At 38.9% G+C, this 17,214-nt stretch overlaps 1 protein-coding gene across 3 annotated transcripts in view; it reads right to left on the bottom strand.

The window, feature by feature from the left end:
* The window catches only part of nf1a (neurofibromin 1a), a 129,714-nt gene extending 117,261 nt beyond the window's left edge, over positions 1-12,453 (bottom strand). For all 3 annotated transcript variants that reach the window (XM_085479085.1, XM_085479086.1, XM_085479084.1), the window contains exon 1: positions 12,213-12,453. In XM_085479085.1, the coding sequence (XP_085335211.1) occupies positions 12,213-12,272 (60 nt within the window). In that variant the 5' untranslated portion in view covers positions 12,273-12,453. The remainder of the gene's footprint in view (positions 1-12,212) is intronic.
* Positions 12,454-17,214: the final 4,761 nt, after the last annotated feature.

Consider the following 17,214-nt stretch of genomic DNA (forward strand, 5'->3'; position numbering starts at 1 on the left):
ACCTTGCTGTAATGTACCATTGCGTAGCAGCTCAAAGATTAACACATATATTGCTACCAGCTAAGAAAGCATCAACCTAACCCCATGTAGCTGTAACTATTCCAACAACATGATTAGTGCAGCGCAGCACTATTCTCATCATCATTGGCCCTTTGTGCTGTTTAAAAAAATGAAACTAAAAATGGAATCAGAATTGTAAACACTTAATTTTTATTTCAGTTTCAAACATTGAGTTAAAAACAACAACAACAACAACAAAAAACAATCTGCAGCTATTGTTGCATGTTGTCTGTAAAAGTTCTTAAATTCTGTTAAGAATTTCAAATGCTAAGGCTTTTTTAAATTTAAAATGTCAGTGTGTGCAGTGAAGAGTATTTTAGCTAAAATATTATGCATGTCCTAATGAGACATTTATTCATGTTGAATATTACACTGTTTTTATTCTTCATCATAATTCACATTTCTTCAGTGCTGGTGTAGGTCTCCCTGACCAGATTTTGTCTAGTCTTCTCATAAGCTTTTGAGAGTCATTTAATACCATGTAAACTCGCCGGGAACTGTACAGGCTATAGGTCACACTGAAGGTGGGAAAACTTTTGAAATTGTTTACTGTGGTCTAACATCACAAAACCCTGGGTTAACATGGGTGTGCACACTTTTTACATCCACCGTATATATAGCCAATCTATATCTTGGGCTGTTTCTCCCATTCTTCTAAATTCTTTCTGGATACAAAGTACATAGGCAATTCAGAAAATGTCACTGCCAAGAGAACAGCAACATACTTGTAGTTATGATTGTTGCTGCAATAGTATTAGTACTACTACTCCTTTCAGCTGTTTCCTTTAGGGGTCGCCACAGCAGATCATCTGCCTCCATCTCATCCTACCCCTAGCATCTTCAATTATCCTTGTCAGCCAATCACAAAATTATATGGCAACTAGGGCTGTTCGATATAACGATATATATCGGATGACGATATAAAAACATCTATCGTTTCATTTTACGCTATCGTTTGTTTCGTGGTGTCGCAAAATAAACTGTTTACGGCAATATTTTTTCACTGTTTTGATGGTCACTGTAGTGGCTATATTCATTTCTTAAGTTCTCTCTTTCTCTTATATTTAATATAGCCACACTACGGACGGACAAGCGCCTGTTTTTATGCGTTGTCGTTAGCAACAATGACGGTAAAACCATCGCGTGTCCGCTTGTTTATTTTCCACATAAACCTTGCACAATAAAGCTCAAGATCCTGTTGAGACTTTTCAAAATAAACTGAACGACGTGAAAGAGCATGCAGAGTATTTACGGATGAGAAGCAAAAAAGAGCTGGCAGGTGCTAAAAAAAAAAAAACAACCTTAGACTCAAACGTTTGAAAAGGCTTTTCCCCGCAGCACGCCGTGTAATAAATACTCACAAAGAAAACAGCGGCCGTTACAATTTATGTCTAAAAATGCATCGCCGCTTGGCATCTTTCTTGGCCTTAAGACAACAATTCTGATGGCTAAAGATCCAAACGGGACACAAAAAAAAAGAAAAAGAAAAAAAAATGCATCGTTTCATGCATCGGTTAAAACACTCGACTCCAGGTACACGATGCCCAGCTGGAAACACTTCACCTAAGTCGAGCTGCCCGAGATTCACAGAATTTACAGAAAATGTTACATTTTTGTGATTTATATCGTTATCGGGACGATAGATGTCTTATATTGGGATATGAGATTCTGGTCATATTGCACCTGATGGCAACACAAATGGGGCGATCGTGGCTGAAAGAGTTGGCAGTTCGTCTTGTAACCGGAAGGTTGCCGGTTCGAGCCCTAGTTCAGACAGTCTTGGTCGTTGTGTCCTTGGGCAAGACACTTCACCTACCGCCTACTGGTGATGGCCAGAGGGGCCGATGGCGCGATATGGCAGCCTCACTTCTGTCAGTCTGCCCCAGGGCAGCTGTGGCTACAACCGTAGCTGCCTCCACCAGTGTGTGAATGTGAGAGTGAATGAATAGTGGAATTGTACAGCGCTTTGAGGGCCCCGAATGCAATCCATTATTATTATTATTATTATTAAATAAAAGTGGAAAGTTATGGGAGTGTTGTCAACAGTGAGAACAGCTATATCACCAGCAATCTCATGTGTAAGCCTGTATATCACCATCGCAAACAAAAAGCCTCTCTGAGCTGATCCCTGATGTAATCCCACTCCCACATTGAACACATCTGTCACACCTACCACACACCTCACTATTGGCTTTCTGTCCTCCCTTGTTCTGCACCACACTGACATACTGCTCTGTCACTCCTGACTTCCTGATATATTACCACAGTACCACACCTGTGGAACTATGCTCTCTCTAGATCCACAAAGATATAGTCTATCGCCTTCTGACCTTCTCTATAGTTCTCCATCATCACTTTAAACCTAAACACCACATCTGTAGTTAGGAATGGGAATTGATAAATTCAAATCCCCATTCCGATTCCATTATAAACATCACTTATCGATTCACTTTCTTATTGATTCTCGTTGGCTCCATTTTGAGAGTAACCACCATTGCTAAGCAGCAATAGAAAAAATTACATTACATGCAAATTGCATTTTTTTCGGTCAAACGTTTGTGCATTTTGTTAGGGTAGCACCCTTCTTTGTTTTGATCAGTGTTGGAGTCGTTACTCAAAGTAGTAATTAGTGCACATATTACACAGAAAACTTTCCTCAAAGTAATGCAGTACGTTACTTAATTACTAAGATCTTTCTCTTAGTACAATACAAAGCTGACTGCAGAAAGCAAAGACGCAAAGTGATTCCGCATTAGAAACATGAACAGCTAGAAAGGGAGGCTGCAGCCTAACTGTTCATCTGTTTGTTACCTATAGAAGTTAAGGGTCTTGCTGCTGGGATCGGCATTCACTCAGCTTTAGTATTGGGTTCTTGGCTAGCTTAGCATTACTATGTTGTCTGTGCAGATACGTGCAAAGAACTAAAGTTGCAGCATAATGCATTCGTTTCTGTCCTGGATGCAGTTTTCCACTTTACCACTGTGCTCTCGTCCTTTAGAGCAATAAAAATAAATGTCCATATCCACTGCATTGCTATTTTCCTCCTCAATCACCTGATTGTCACGCAAGCACAAAAACCAATAAGCAGAATCAATAGGCAGGCAGACCAACGATTCCAAGGAATTGGACTACCAGGAAACGGTTTTCTAAAAAGAGTAGGTTCTTGATTCCCTGGAGGGAAAATAATTCTGACAGTATATAGCAATATACAGCAGGTAAAATAAGTTTTGAACACATTGCTAATTTTCTAAGTAAATATACATATACACGTTTCTAAAGGTGATATTGATATGAAATTCTCACTAGATGTTGATAACAACCCATCCAATCCACACATGCAAAGAAATCAAACTGATAAATTATGTCTAATAATTAGAAATAGGGCTGGGCCATATCATACCATTCACGGTAATACCGGTGTAATGTTGGGCAATGATAAAAAAATGAAATATCACGACAGAATATGGGTAAAACGCGCATGCGCAGTGCCTTTGTTTTCATTAGCACATAATGGAAAAAGCATGGTGGCGATGGAGAATGAGAAGGACGAAAGCGGATCGTTGAATGAAACAGATGAACCACAACTGGTTTGTAAAAATTCTGCAACTTCAGTGGGTGGAGCTGGTTTGGCTTTCGTCCGTCAGATACACACCAAAGCATATTTTTTGGTAGAGCATGCTAGCGGGCCGTCGTTATTACCAAACCGATTTTATGTGCTACACGGCGCTCAAAAATCTGTCAAATGTTTTAGTACAACTTTGCTAAGCTACAAAGCCGCACCGCTTGATGGATTGTCAGAGCACTACGGCTATCGTAGTCAGGAGCCTCGCGGAGAAATACGTACTGTGCTTCAACATAATATTACCGTATTGTGTGTGTATAACCTCTTTTTAAGTCTGAGCAAAGCTGCTTAGAGAGATTGGGATCAGAGGTTTTGTTTTGTGGATATTATACATGGTTATGCTGAGGATATGTCGGCCAATTTCCACTGGAAATGCCTTTTGGTTAAACTGTCAGCAAGGAATTTGCATTTGCACTGTAAAATTTTTATATAACTTTAATGCACATAAAAAACAGCTGCTTGTTTAAGTCAAAATACATTGATGGGTTTTTTTTGCACTAATAAAGTTGTGAAGTTGTAAAGTATTTTGTCTTGCGTCAATTATATCGTCAGTTATATCGTTATCAAATATATATTGTGATAAATATTTTTGGCCATATTCCCCTGCCCTGATTAGAAATGACACAAGGAAAATGTATTGAAAAAATAAACAGGGAAATGGAAAGTCATTAAACCAGCTAAAATCTATTAATAATTAGAAAACGGTCCTGTCACTTAGCGCAAATTATATAATCTAGTTTACTACTGATGGCCTATATAAAAGGTGTCTCATTACCAAGGCGTCACACAAGAAACTTCTCATTATGAGTAAACCAATGAGCTCTCTCAAGACCTTCACAACCTTATTATTGCAAAACATACTGATGGCATTAGTTACTAAAGAAATTCTAAACTACTAAAGGTCCCAGTGTGCACTGTTAGTGCCATAATCTGGAAGTGGAAAAAACATAACTTCACTATAAACTAGTCAAGACCAATTGCTTCCCCCAAGATTTCATACAGAGGTGTGAAAATAATTATCATAAGATTTGTCTGAGAGCCAAAGAGAGCACTAAGAGAGAAAAGACATTCCCGAAAAAAACAAACAAAAAAAAACCAAACAAACAATAAAAACCTGCTGCCATTTACATGGATGATGAAGATGAAATGAGAGTGGACATTTAAGGAAGACAGTGATCCCAAACACACAGGGAAGGAAACTCTCAAATGGTTTCAGAGAAGGAAAATAAAGGTTCTAGAATGGCCCAGCAAATCACCTGACCTGTATCCAATTTAAAATCCATGGAAAGAACTATGGTAAATGGCCTGCATTTGTATAGCGCTTTTCTAGTCCCTAAGGACCCCAAAGCGCTTCACACTACATTCAGTCATTCACCCATTCACACACACATTCACACACTGGCGATGGCAAGCTACATTGTAGCCGATATCATAAATTTGGATATCTGCCGATACTGATATGAATCCGATAGTGTTTTTTAATCAATAAAACTGTTTTTTAATATCTTGCTGCATTTTGTATAAGTTCATACTCAAGTTTAAATAAACAACAACACTAAAGCTATTCTGTTATACCTGTATGTAAAAAATACACTGCACCCAAAATATGTCATAGTTCAGCAAAACTGATCAATCTAATGAACTTAAACCTGCTCCTAGGGCTGCTCAATTAATCGAATTTTAATCACGATTACGATCTGGGCTTTCAACGATCATTAAAAATGACAGAGCCGATTATTAGCCCCTCCCTCATTTATCCGCGACACCTTAAAGGCCGGTCCGTGAAAATATTGTCGGGCATAAACCGGTCCGTGGCGCAAAAAAGGGTGGAGACCGCTGATTAAGAGGACCCGAGGGAAGCTCGGAAAGCTATAGTTATTTGGAGAGGAGAGTGACTGCCGTTGGTTGAAAAGAGTTTAAAAAGAAAAAAAACTTCAGTGGTGTTGCACACTATTTTATATTATTTTTTTAAAGTCATTGTTAACCCTTTAAAGCCGGTCAGAGCAGCACGCTCCGTTTTGCGTAACTATTTTTAAATCCCTGTAGAACCTGAACCGTGTAAGCTAGCGCAATAATTTGTTTTGCATATGAAACCGGAGGAGTTGTACTTACATCTGATGCCATCAGCTTGTCCTCGGTCACGGTTTCGTTCCACATATAGCTTTGCAAAAATTGCATAAAAAGCGCTTGCAGGAACAAAAACATAATATTCCAGAAACACGCTTTGCCGTTCCTATCAGCTGTTCGTAACACTTCCCACAGTGAAATGATGCACCTGCTGTTTTCTTTGCAAATTTGCATCATGGGATTGTTTTTTGTTTTTCCTGCAGTATATAAAAATTGCTGTATCTCCAAAATAAAACTATGAAGACGCTCAAAATAAATTTCCTGTGGTGGGAAACTATTTTTTGCAACTTTATTGTATTTAAAGTTTTGAGGGATAAACCTCTTAAACTTCTCCAAGTAGAAATATATGTAAACAAAACAAAAGCGATTTTCAATTTTTTTTGTAGTTTATTGCACTTTTTTGCAATTTATGTAATTACTATGCACTTAATGCATACATATTATTAAAATATGGGCTATAACAGTTGTATTGATGTATAGCAACTTGAAATGCTCTCACAAATGGCACTACAGCATGTAAAAAAAATAAATAAAAATAATATAAGCTCTGGTGGACTTGGTTCTATAGTAGGTCTTAAAGGGTTAAATAAATATCGTCAAATAATCGTGATCTCAATTTCAGTGAAAATAATCGTGATTATCATTTTTGCCATAATCGAGCAGCCCTACCTGCTCCATCCTCCCTATTCTGGTATTTTAAAGAGTACTTAGCAGAAATATTAAGCAACCTAACTAATAGGGTTGCAAACTCCCAGCAAAAAAAATAGGGAACCACCCTCCACCTAATGATGCTTAATCGACTTAATCAACTTTAATTTGATGCAGTGTGAAAAAAAATGCACAGAATTAAATTGTCTGTGAAGGTTCTCAGTCATCCAGGTCATCGTAGTCAAAGGAGCTTGCAAAGAAAAGCGTCTGGACTTCTTTAAGTTACTTGAAGACGTTTCACCTCTCATCCGAGAAGCTTCTTTAGTTCTAAGGTCAAATGTGGAGAGTCCCAGATATAAACCCAGTGGGAGTAACCCCCCACAGAGGGACAAAAGGACCCCCTGATGATCCTCTAATCGCCTGAGCCAAGGTGTGAAACTGGGTGTGGGTCCCAATCAGCCAGAGTTTCGGGTGTGTTCATTGTGAAACCTGGCCCCACCTTATCATGCGAATTCCTGAGGTCAGATGGCCCAGGATGTGAGTGGGCGTTAAGGCGTCTGGGAAGGGATCTCAAAACTGGATTATAGATGGCAGAGAGTTGGTGTCGTAAACCCCCGCCTCTGTTCAAAGATGGTCGCTCACAGTGGACATAGATGGCTTCTTTCACTCCTCTTTCAAACCATCTGTCCTCTCTGTCCAAAATGTGAACATTGGTATCCTCGAAAGAGTGTCCTTTATCCTTAAGATGCAGATGGACTGCTGAGTCTTGTCCTGTGGAGGTGGCTCTTCTGTGTTGTGCCATGCGCTTGTGAAGTGGCTGTTTGGTCTCTCCAATGTAGAGGTCTGGGCATTCCTCGCTGCACTGTACAGCATACACCACATTGTTAAGTCTGCGTTTTGGCGTTTTGTCTTTCGGGTGAACCAGTTTTTGTCTGAGCGTGTTGCTGGGTCTGAAATGCACCGGGATGTCATGCTTGGAGAAAACTCTCCTCAGGAGAGTTTTCTCCAAGCATGACATCCCAAGCATGAGCCAAGGTGATCCTCTAATCACCTTGGCTCAGGCAATTAGAGGATCATCAGGGGGTCCTTTTGTCCCTCTGTGGGGGGTTACTCCCACTAGGTTTATATCTGGGACTCTCCACCATTTGACCTTAGAACTGAAGAAGCTTCTCGGATGAGAGGTGAAACGTCTTCAAGTAACTTAAAGAAGTCCAGACGCTTTTCTTTGCAAGCTCCTTTGACAGAATTAAATTATTTTTGAAGAATAATTAAATAGATTCAACATCTTTCTTCTACAGAATGGCAGACTGCACAGATGGTATCTTCCCAAAGGAAAAAGTACTATAGCTTACTAGGGTATATTAGACTTAACAGTTACTATATACAGTAATGGACTTCTATACATTTGACATCAGATTAAAACTTTGGGTGTAAGATTCAGATAATTATTTATAAAAAGCTAGACATTTTAAATTAGAATAACAAAGAAAAGTATGTCTTTGTGCCCCCTTTTCCCTGTTCATGCCCTATCGGCCCCCTTGGCTAAACTTTGCTAGATCCGCCTCTGCACAGTTACCAGCCGTCAGCTACGTAGAAAAAGATCCTGGTGTAGAAAGTAATATTAAATAAATTCTAACAACAGATTATCAAGCTTAAACGTGCTGCTGTTGTTCAGCCGCTGGTTTCCTCTTTCTGGTCCAAAGTGGGCCAAAAACAAAAAAGAGAGACGGACTCGCAACAGAAAAGCCAATCAGCTGATCATTGATCAGTTTCATGATTGAAGTAGCAGCAGGAGAGAGAGGCAGTCGCTCCATATATCGGTTGTTAAGCTTAACGTGGGAATGCTTTACAAAGATTCAGAGACGAACTTACACACTTGCTTTACTTCTCTCTGGGATAACTTCCTCGGAGATGAAATGCTGGTTTGGTAGCGAGGCTCCAAATACACACAGCCGCTCTATCACGTGATGCATACTGCTCCGACGTGCTACGGTTATGAACTGAGTTACGCCGTGTGGCAAGTTTTGTGAGATGGTTTTTGATATTTAATGGATCGGATTACATTTTTTATTTCTCTTCGATATCCGATCCAGTAATTTACGTCAGTATCGGACCGATACCGATATGTAATATCGGATCGGTCCATCTCTAGTCCATACACCTGAAAGTCCCGAAAACGCATTGCGAATTCTGTTTTGAGTCTACGGATGTATCCGTGTATTTCTGCGGTGCTGATGCTGCGCTGAGCGGACAGCTCCTGAAGAATTTGAAGTGTCGGAATGTGGAAATTTCAACATCGCTTGAAAAAAAAACTGCCAGCGAGCAACGTCCCTCTCACCGGTAGGCTAAGTTATTTACAAGCTGAATGTGGTTGTTGGGGTTAGCTAAGATACCGTCATTAAGAAGCGGCACAACTAATGTGTCTATGCGAGCTAATGTGCGATGTGCACTGCTGGCCCAGCCATTTATTTTTAATGCACCTTCTCCGATTAATTCACTGCCTGTTGTGCCATTAGTTAACCCTTCACAGCTGGCACGCGTGCCCAGCGTTGCTGACCCCTGCTGTATACTATGCCAGCCACTTCGTTATGGCATTCCATGTATGCCCTGCCTGCTAGCATCTTGCACGTTGCTGTTATGTGTTGGATTGTCTCAGGGGCATCTTTACACATCCTGCCCTAGAATATTGCCTGGTGTGACAGACCCCAGCCTCTATGCACCTTGTCTTCTGTGCTGTCTTTCAGTAGGATTTCTTGATGTCAGCCACTTCCTCTATCTGCCATAGGTACATAATGTGCAGGGGCTTGTCCTTTCATGATGGTTCCTCCTCCTTCTTGGGTTTCACTGAGCACACGGTCGGTCATGGAAACTTACATTAATTAGTCCCAAGCCTCCTTCCTTCTGCTTAGCGTACAGCCTCACTGTGCTAGACTTAGAATGAAACCCTCCATGCATGGTCAGGAGCTTCCTGGTCTTGATGTCAGTGGCTTCTACCTCCTCCTTTGGCCATCTTATTATCCCAGCAGGGTACCTGATCACGGGCAGGACGTAGTCATTATGTGTTGCATCCTTCTCCCATATGCTCTTCCAGTATTGCTCAGTCTCCACCCTTTGTGGAGCTGTTGTCATATTGTTGCCCTGCCACTGGGAATATACCTTGGATGGTTCTGTGGAGAACAGCTAGTTTATTCTTCTGCCTTCAATCTCTCTGGTATACCTCGTCAAGCGGCTGGCCAAACCTGTGAGTCTTTGTTTGGTAGTTTCCAAGACCTCAGGTATGGACAGCAAGCTCAGATGGCTACATTCTGAGCCGATCACATATCAATCTGATACCAATATCAGCAAACTGGTATCTATACTAGGGATATTTGGATTGCTTCGCCTACTTCTACTAAACCAGTAACATAAAAACTGAAAACATTTTCCAGCAGTGCTGATGTGGTATAGCATTTGGTTTCTTGCTATACATACCATCACAGCAATCACACGTAATCCATTTTCTTTTCTACTGTATTACAAAAAATTAATGCAACTCATCTGCACCTCTTCAAGTATTTGTCAGACTCAATAGCTTGGTCTCAGTAATGATAGAAATGCTATATAATATTTATTCATTACATTTTTTCTTTTCTTGTTTATTTTAAAGCTTCATTGTAACTGCTACTATGCTAGTACAAAAAAGTATACTTCAAAATGTTGACATTTTTTGGGAAGTGAAAATCCTTCACAGTAGCAACCCAAAAACTGACCACATATAACAAACATACTTAACAAAATCTATGTAATCTCAAATAATTTCTTTGATATTTTAACAGTTTTGATTTTATAGTCAAAAAATAATAATAATTTTAAATTAGTAACTTTTGCTAGGTTTACAGCTACCATCCACACAAGTCTGGGTTTCTAAAATTCAGACTTTTCTTGGGAAAACTTCTTACCTGTTTTTTCTCCCCGGTCTGAACAAGCATAAAGAAATTTTTGGAAACAGTGACACAGACACACGTATGTGCTTCCTGATTGGATCTTATCAATCATGTTTCCTCAACTGACTTGTCACATCAGTATCTTGTGACTCTTTTCCAAAGGAAACAAAAACAAAGTGCTTAAATCAGCACACAAAGAACTACAAGGGTTGCTTGCTGGCTTTGTTGTCCATGTCTATTTTATACATGCAGATAGCGTGACCAGTCAATTAACTGTAATGGTCACCTATTAATTTTCAAGTATGGACATAGATCATTCCTCAAATGCTGCCAAAATGCTTGTCTACAAGGAAATTTTCAACTGCCATTTTAAAATTAAAGTTTTTAATATCTCTCTCTCTCTCTCTCTCTCTCTCTCTCTCTCTCTCTCATATATATATATATATATATATATATATATATATATATATATATATATATATATATATATATATATAAACAAAATGTAATATTAGACAAATATAAGTAAAAATCAAAGGCTTTTAAATGTTGAGTTAATTTATTAAGAGAAAAAGAAAAGATACTTTTTCACATAGACCTAGATAGGTTTAGGTAAATTGAAAAAGGAGGGCCAGATGTCCTTGGGTTATCCTTGTCTAACATTAAAATTTGCTCTGAATCATGTAAGTGTGACAAATATCCCCCCCAAAAAAATACGACAAAGGTTGTTTTTTTAAAAAAAAAAAAAAAAAAAAAAAAAAGCAAGGTAGGCAGTAAGCAATATAAACACTGACCATTAAATGCTTTTTCTATTAATTATTAATATTAGTGTCTTCCAAACACGCTCAGATTGCTCAAAATGTAATAGTGTCAATGACAAACTATGTGTATTTCAGCACAGACTGTTGCCTGTGAGGTTTTAATTGGAGTTTGGTGCAATAATAACTAACAAGTAGATGTAACACCGAAAGCCACTTTTTCCAGTGGTAGTAATCCAGGCTAAGCTGCTAAATCCTACGTACAAGCCATGATCTGTATCAACTAACACCCAAGACAACTTAAGAAAAGCGAATTACTTTTCACAATCACAATCTACCAAAATTAACTTTGACTACTGTCTGACTGGGAGGTTTTTTCTTTTGTAAACAGCTGATGCATGTTTTGTCGACGTCGTAGATGTGTCATACTTAAAGGAAATAACTAATACGAACACACATTGTAACAAGAGCTAAGTTTTGAGTATAAACTGATATGGATTTCTCTTACAAATAAAGAAAAGCAGGCGTCTCACAGTAACTGTTAAGAAAATAGCTGTTAGAAAGAGGCGCATTAACTTTTAGTACTCACACCCCAGTAAGTTCATAAGATATTTTGGATGCAGTGTGCTACCCCAGCCACATCTTTTTTGTTTACATTAGAAAGCTAGGCCTGCTAATGTTAGCTACCTAGCTGACAAGAGAGAAAACGACAGATCAACTTTAAATGGCATACAGACGTGTCTTCACTGGTTCAAATGTTCTAGATATAATGTTTTATTAACATTATTCCCCACTGGAACAGGCAAATCCCAACAGCTCAATTATAATATGAGATAAACGTGCTAACTGATCGTGGAGACAGCGCTAGCTAGAAAGACCTCATCTTCAGTGTTTTGCAGCTGGAAGAAGCAAACACAGTACACTACAGTGGAGAAAGTACATTTGACAAATGAATCGGTATTTAATTCGATTTTCAAAACACCTCGTTGCTGTATATATTACGTTAATTAGAGTACTTCAGCGTCAACACTACCGAAGCTTGCTACACCCATCTACTGAATGAGCCCATCTTACCTGCTCATCAAATCTAGTAATCACGGCCTGGACCCATTCCACTGGTTTGTGAGCCGCCATGACCAGGCGGACGGACACCGCAGCCCTCTGCTGCTAAATCCAAGATGCAAGACCGCAGCTGACGGGCTTAGTAATGCATGGAAATTGTCTTGAATCTGTGGGAAAGGACGAAAGGGGCGAGATTTTTTCTCCTTCTTTAGGATTCACCATCCCACCGCCATGACACACTACCGGAAGTCTTCTTCACAGAAACTGACTGGGGGGCGGGCGGTGCAGGGTCAAGTTAGCCGTAATGAAAAAGGACACTTCCAGGCACTGTTTTCAAGATTCATCATCATTTTGATTTTCATTATGCAACATGTATGCTACATGTAACACGGTATGCTATGCCAACAGATACACATAAATATATATAAATATATATACATTGATATATATTTGTGTGTGTGTGTGTGTGTATATATATACATATATACATATGTGTGTGTGTGTGTGTGTGTGTGTGTGTGTGTGTGTGTGTGTGTGTGTGTGTGTGTGTGTGTGTGTTTGGACACGTTCCAATTTCGTTGTACTATTGTACTAGGTATGACTGTGCAATGACAATAAAGAGTTATCTCTCAAACTAGAACTCTGTTCACAGACGCTAGAAGACTCGTACAGTTGTGCCTTTGTTTACCACTATCAGTGGCCTCACAGGAGAGATACTTCTTTAACTTGAGATCACTGAAATCATGGTTACAGTCCACTATATCGTATGTCCGTCCAATGTCCACACAGGCATTTTGAATAAGAAATATAGACATTAGAGTCCACATGAAGGAATTTATGAGGGCTCTCTTCAGACCCTGAGCCACATTTGGTATTGCACCCCTGCACCAAGATAAAGGTAAAGCTTTAACTTGTTATGAACACTTAAAACATTGTTATTAAGCATGAATATATCCTTGCTGCAAAATGGATTTAGCCATTTTGTATGCTTTGAAAATGCGTCTTTTGGGTTAGTTCAAATGTTGTATATTTTTTTTATATATCTTTTATTCAGCTGTGCACGTTGTATGTTGCTGGTTGCTGTATGTAACAGAACTTCATAGTTGTAAGACTGGCCTATTGTTTTCTAGTTTCATTATGATTTTGCTCACTGGTGTGTTCACCTTTTCACAAAGGAGATGTTTAATTACGGTCTCCTTTATAGGTTCAAGATGTTTTTCAAGCTCTGGATAACAGATTGTTGGATCTGTACATCTTTGTTTTTGCTTATTCTTGTCTGCTTCGTGCATCAGGGTTTGTTATCTGCAAGACAAATTTGTGTTTAATTATTTTACTGTTGCATTAGAACAAGACAACATGACTTGTATGTTTACTAAAAATAACTCATACTTGTTAAATAAAAATGTGTATGAAGTATATTTTATAGCCTGTTATTGTATACTATACTTTTAGTCTAATAAACCCCACCATGCAAGCATAAAAAATGTAACACCTACTGCAGGACTCCCACAGCTCTGAGGAACCAGTACACACTGATGAGAAGTGGGTTATTAGAACGAGGCATACATGGGCAACTACTGGACAAGAATATGGAATTACCAGATGAGCCAGTGAGAGGGGTTATATGCAGCATATGTGAGTACTCTGGATGAGTAGAAAGCCAACATCCATACTGACCAAGAAGCAACTAATAACTCAATAACATCAACAGAAAACACACTCAATGTAGCCACCCTAGGAAGAGCACAACTCCCTCAGCTAATTGACAGAGTCCTATCAGAGGAGATGCTTGCCGATATGAATATTGCTCTATGCACCATCCCCACTTTACACAAGCCTTAAAAAACAATACAAACTATAACAACTGTAAAACTGGGCAGAAATGATAAAATACAAAATAGGCTGAACATATCGCAACCTGGATGAACCTTAGATATTAATGAATAAAGAATAAATAAAGAATACAGGTTTAGGAAGAAAGCTGGACAACCAATGGATATGGACATGATCTCCACGTACTGACTGAAGAAGCAGACGAGAGAGATAGGACAGAGAGAGATTGAGGTCCCCCTGGCTTACCTCTTATCACATCTGAGAAAGGGTAAAAGGTCTTAATAGCCTTTTATGTTAAAAAAAAAAAAGTGGTATTACAGAGTTTCTCTATATGAGCTTTTGCTAATGCTAAATCATCTTTATTATTAAACAAAGATGTAATGAAAGTATAAGTCTGATTAATATGTTGACTGAAAAATGCAGTTTGAGTAATGAAAATGATTCTAACATCTGGATTTTGTTTGCATAGACATGATCCAGTTACGACCTTGGCAGAGTTGCATCTGTGTGTGGCTGCAGGAATGTGGAAAGAAATGGAAATGTGTAGCCAACGATCATTAAACATGATTTTGAATAAGAGAAATGGTATTAAGTGTTGGTTATTGAACACAGAACCATAATTCATATATGATTTTGCTGATAGTGTCATGGTCTGGGTGAGTCCCAGTGTTTTTCCTCCAAGCCAGCAGCTCCACCTCTGGGAGGAGCCACCGTGTTCCTGCTCATTGCTCGCACCTGTGGGCAATTAAGCCGTGGACTTATAAGGCCAGCGGCGCTCAACTTCTCTTTGCCAGATTCTCAGCTAACCACAGTTAATACAGGCCACCGCTTTGTTTTGTACACGGCTTAGTGAACTACCTTGGCTCATCTTGTATCTCTCTTTCATAGCAACGCACCATAGATTAGCAGACGCAACTCTCCGCCATAGAACCCCCATTCGGACGCTGGACCTCCTGACAGTCTCACGGTTTTACTCACTCCACGCACCTGCCTGCCTCCCTGCCTCAATGTCAGGAATTTCGGTTACGTACCACTCACCGGGACCACGCTACCGATCCACCTGCGGCAAGTAAGCAGTGCAAAGGAATATTCAGAACAAATAGCTTGCCAGTATTCCTCCGGAACCATACCTGACATATCAAATCAAATCAAATAAAATCACTTTTATTGTCACATCACATGTGCAGGTACATTGGTACAGCACATGTGAGTGAAATTCTTGTGTGCGAGCTTCACAAGCAACAGAGTTGTGCAAAATACAATGATGTAAACAAGCAAAATACAAGAATGGCTACATCTGAAACTAATAAATATATGTACAATATATAATAGTATATGCATTTCTGGATGTGTATACTAAATATTTTTCTACGTGTGTGTGTGTGTGTGTGTGTACACATATTTTACAAATTAAATAGAGTAAACAATAAATAAAATATATAAAAAATATACAGAGTTGAGACATATGTACTCTTGTTTCAGTGACTCTGACCCCTTTCCAGGGACCCAGCCATCCAGTTTGACTCTCCCTTTGTCCCTAACCACAGAACTGCAGTTTCCACCATTGAAAAATCACTGATTGTTTACTTAGCTCAGGTCGCATAAGTGCTGTTTAGTTTTGGTGTTTGTTCCTAGCACTAGTGAAACACACAACTCAGTTTTCTGGGTTTTTTTTCACTTACACTTGTTGTGAAAGAATAAACGTTGTCAATAAAACGTTCTCTGTGCTGCTCTGCGTTCTGCATTTGAGTCCTTTTTCTTTTGAGTCGGCCTCGGCCGTGACAGATCAGTATTAAGCATAATCAACTAAATCAGGTGTAAGTTTAATCGATATAACAAATAAGAGAGTATAATAATGACAGTAAAGACAGGCCTATCACTGAAAGTGTGTGTGTGTGTGTGTGTGAGGATAGGAGGGAAGAGTGAGCAGACACTAAGCAATGTCTGACTATAAAACACATTATTCAATAAAATACATTTTATTGTATATAATGTGATTCACAAACACAAAGTTCAGAAGAGAAAAAGTGAGAAAACTTTCCCCTGTATTTGAATTAAAAAAAGAATATGCTGAAATGAGTGTTCATGTAAGAATGAGCTAATCTGGCACCCTGGAGAGCATCACCAGATCCTCCTGTCTCAGGAAAACCAGGGCCATGACAGGTGACCGATTGCTCCCTGCCTGCCACCTGCCTGAGGCGCCGACCAGAGAACAGTGGGTCAACACTGTTCTCTGGTCGGCGCCTCAGGGCCATCAAGTCCCACATCTCTAAACTCACAAAGAGCTTCTTCCCCTGGGTAATTCAGACTGTTAATATACGCTTTCCCCCCACACCACACCCTGCCGACTCATCTCACCAAATTAAATTTTTTTTTTAAATTCCTGCCGTTTTACTATTTATATTTTATTCCTGTTGGTGTGGAGCACCCATAATTTTGTACATGTGCAATGACAATAAAGGACTATCAGAGAGATCAACTGCTGCCGAAACTGTAAACCTGCAAGTTGATTTTGTATGTTTTGGCTTGTTCCTGATTTTTTGTTAGATCATCGACTCAAGACGATTTGGATTGCCACTCTTCAGGCTAGGGTGTGCTTGTTCTCTCTCCAACCTTTCTTCTCACAAAGATCAGAACAAGCTCAGCATCAGTGTTGGGCAAGTTACTTTGAAAAAGTAATTAATTATAGTTATTAGTTACTTCTTCAAAAAAGTAACTGAGTTAGTAACTGAGTTACAATATTCTAAAAGTAATTAATTACTTGAAAAGTAACTATTGCGTTACTTTAAAAAAAATTGTTTAACCCTCTTTGGTCCAGGGTATAATTGGCCATTTTTAACTACTTTTGATTTTCCCTCCACATTTTACCTTTAAAAATTATTTACTTAGCCTTGTTTGGTATCATCAGCACAGCCTCACGTGTCTGAATTTACAGTTATGTTTTCATTTTGACATACTGTATTACCACAATTGATCTAAAATCAGACAAAAAACATAAAATCCGAGTAGAAAAAGTTATATTTTTACTGTAACAACCACAAACATGTTTAATGAATCATATTTGATAACTTTAAATGCAAATATAAATTGTTAATTTTAAAATCCTATGCACAAGTTTTGCAAACAACAAAGTTATTTGCATCCATTTACCTTTTACCTTGATTTTTTAAATAACCATTTC

This window comes from Copadichromis virginalis, linkage group LG14 (assembly GCF_057382275.1).
Source record: "Copadichromis virginalis isolate Kocher_CV1m ecotype Utaka linkage group LG14, C_Virginalis_male_GT1.1, whole genome shotgun sequence".
In the NCBI taxonomy this organism is placed as follows: domain Eukaryota; kingdom Metazoa; phylum Chordata; class Actinopteri; order Cichliformes; family Cichlidae; genus Copadichromis; species Copadichromis virginalis.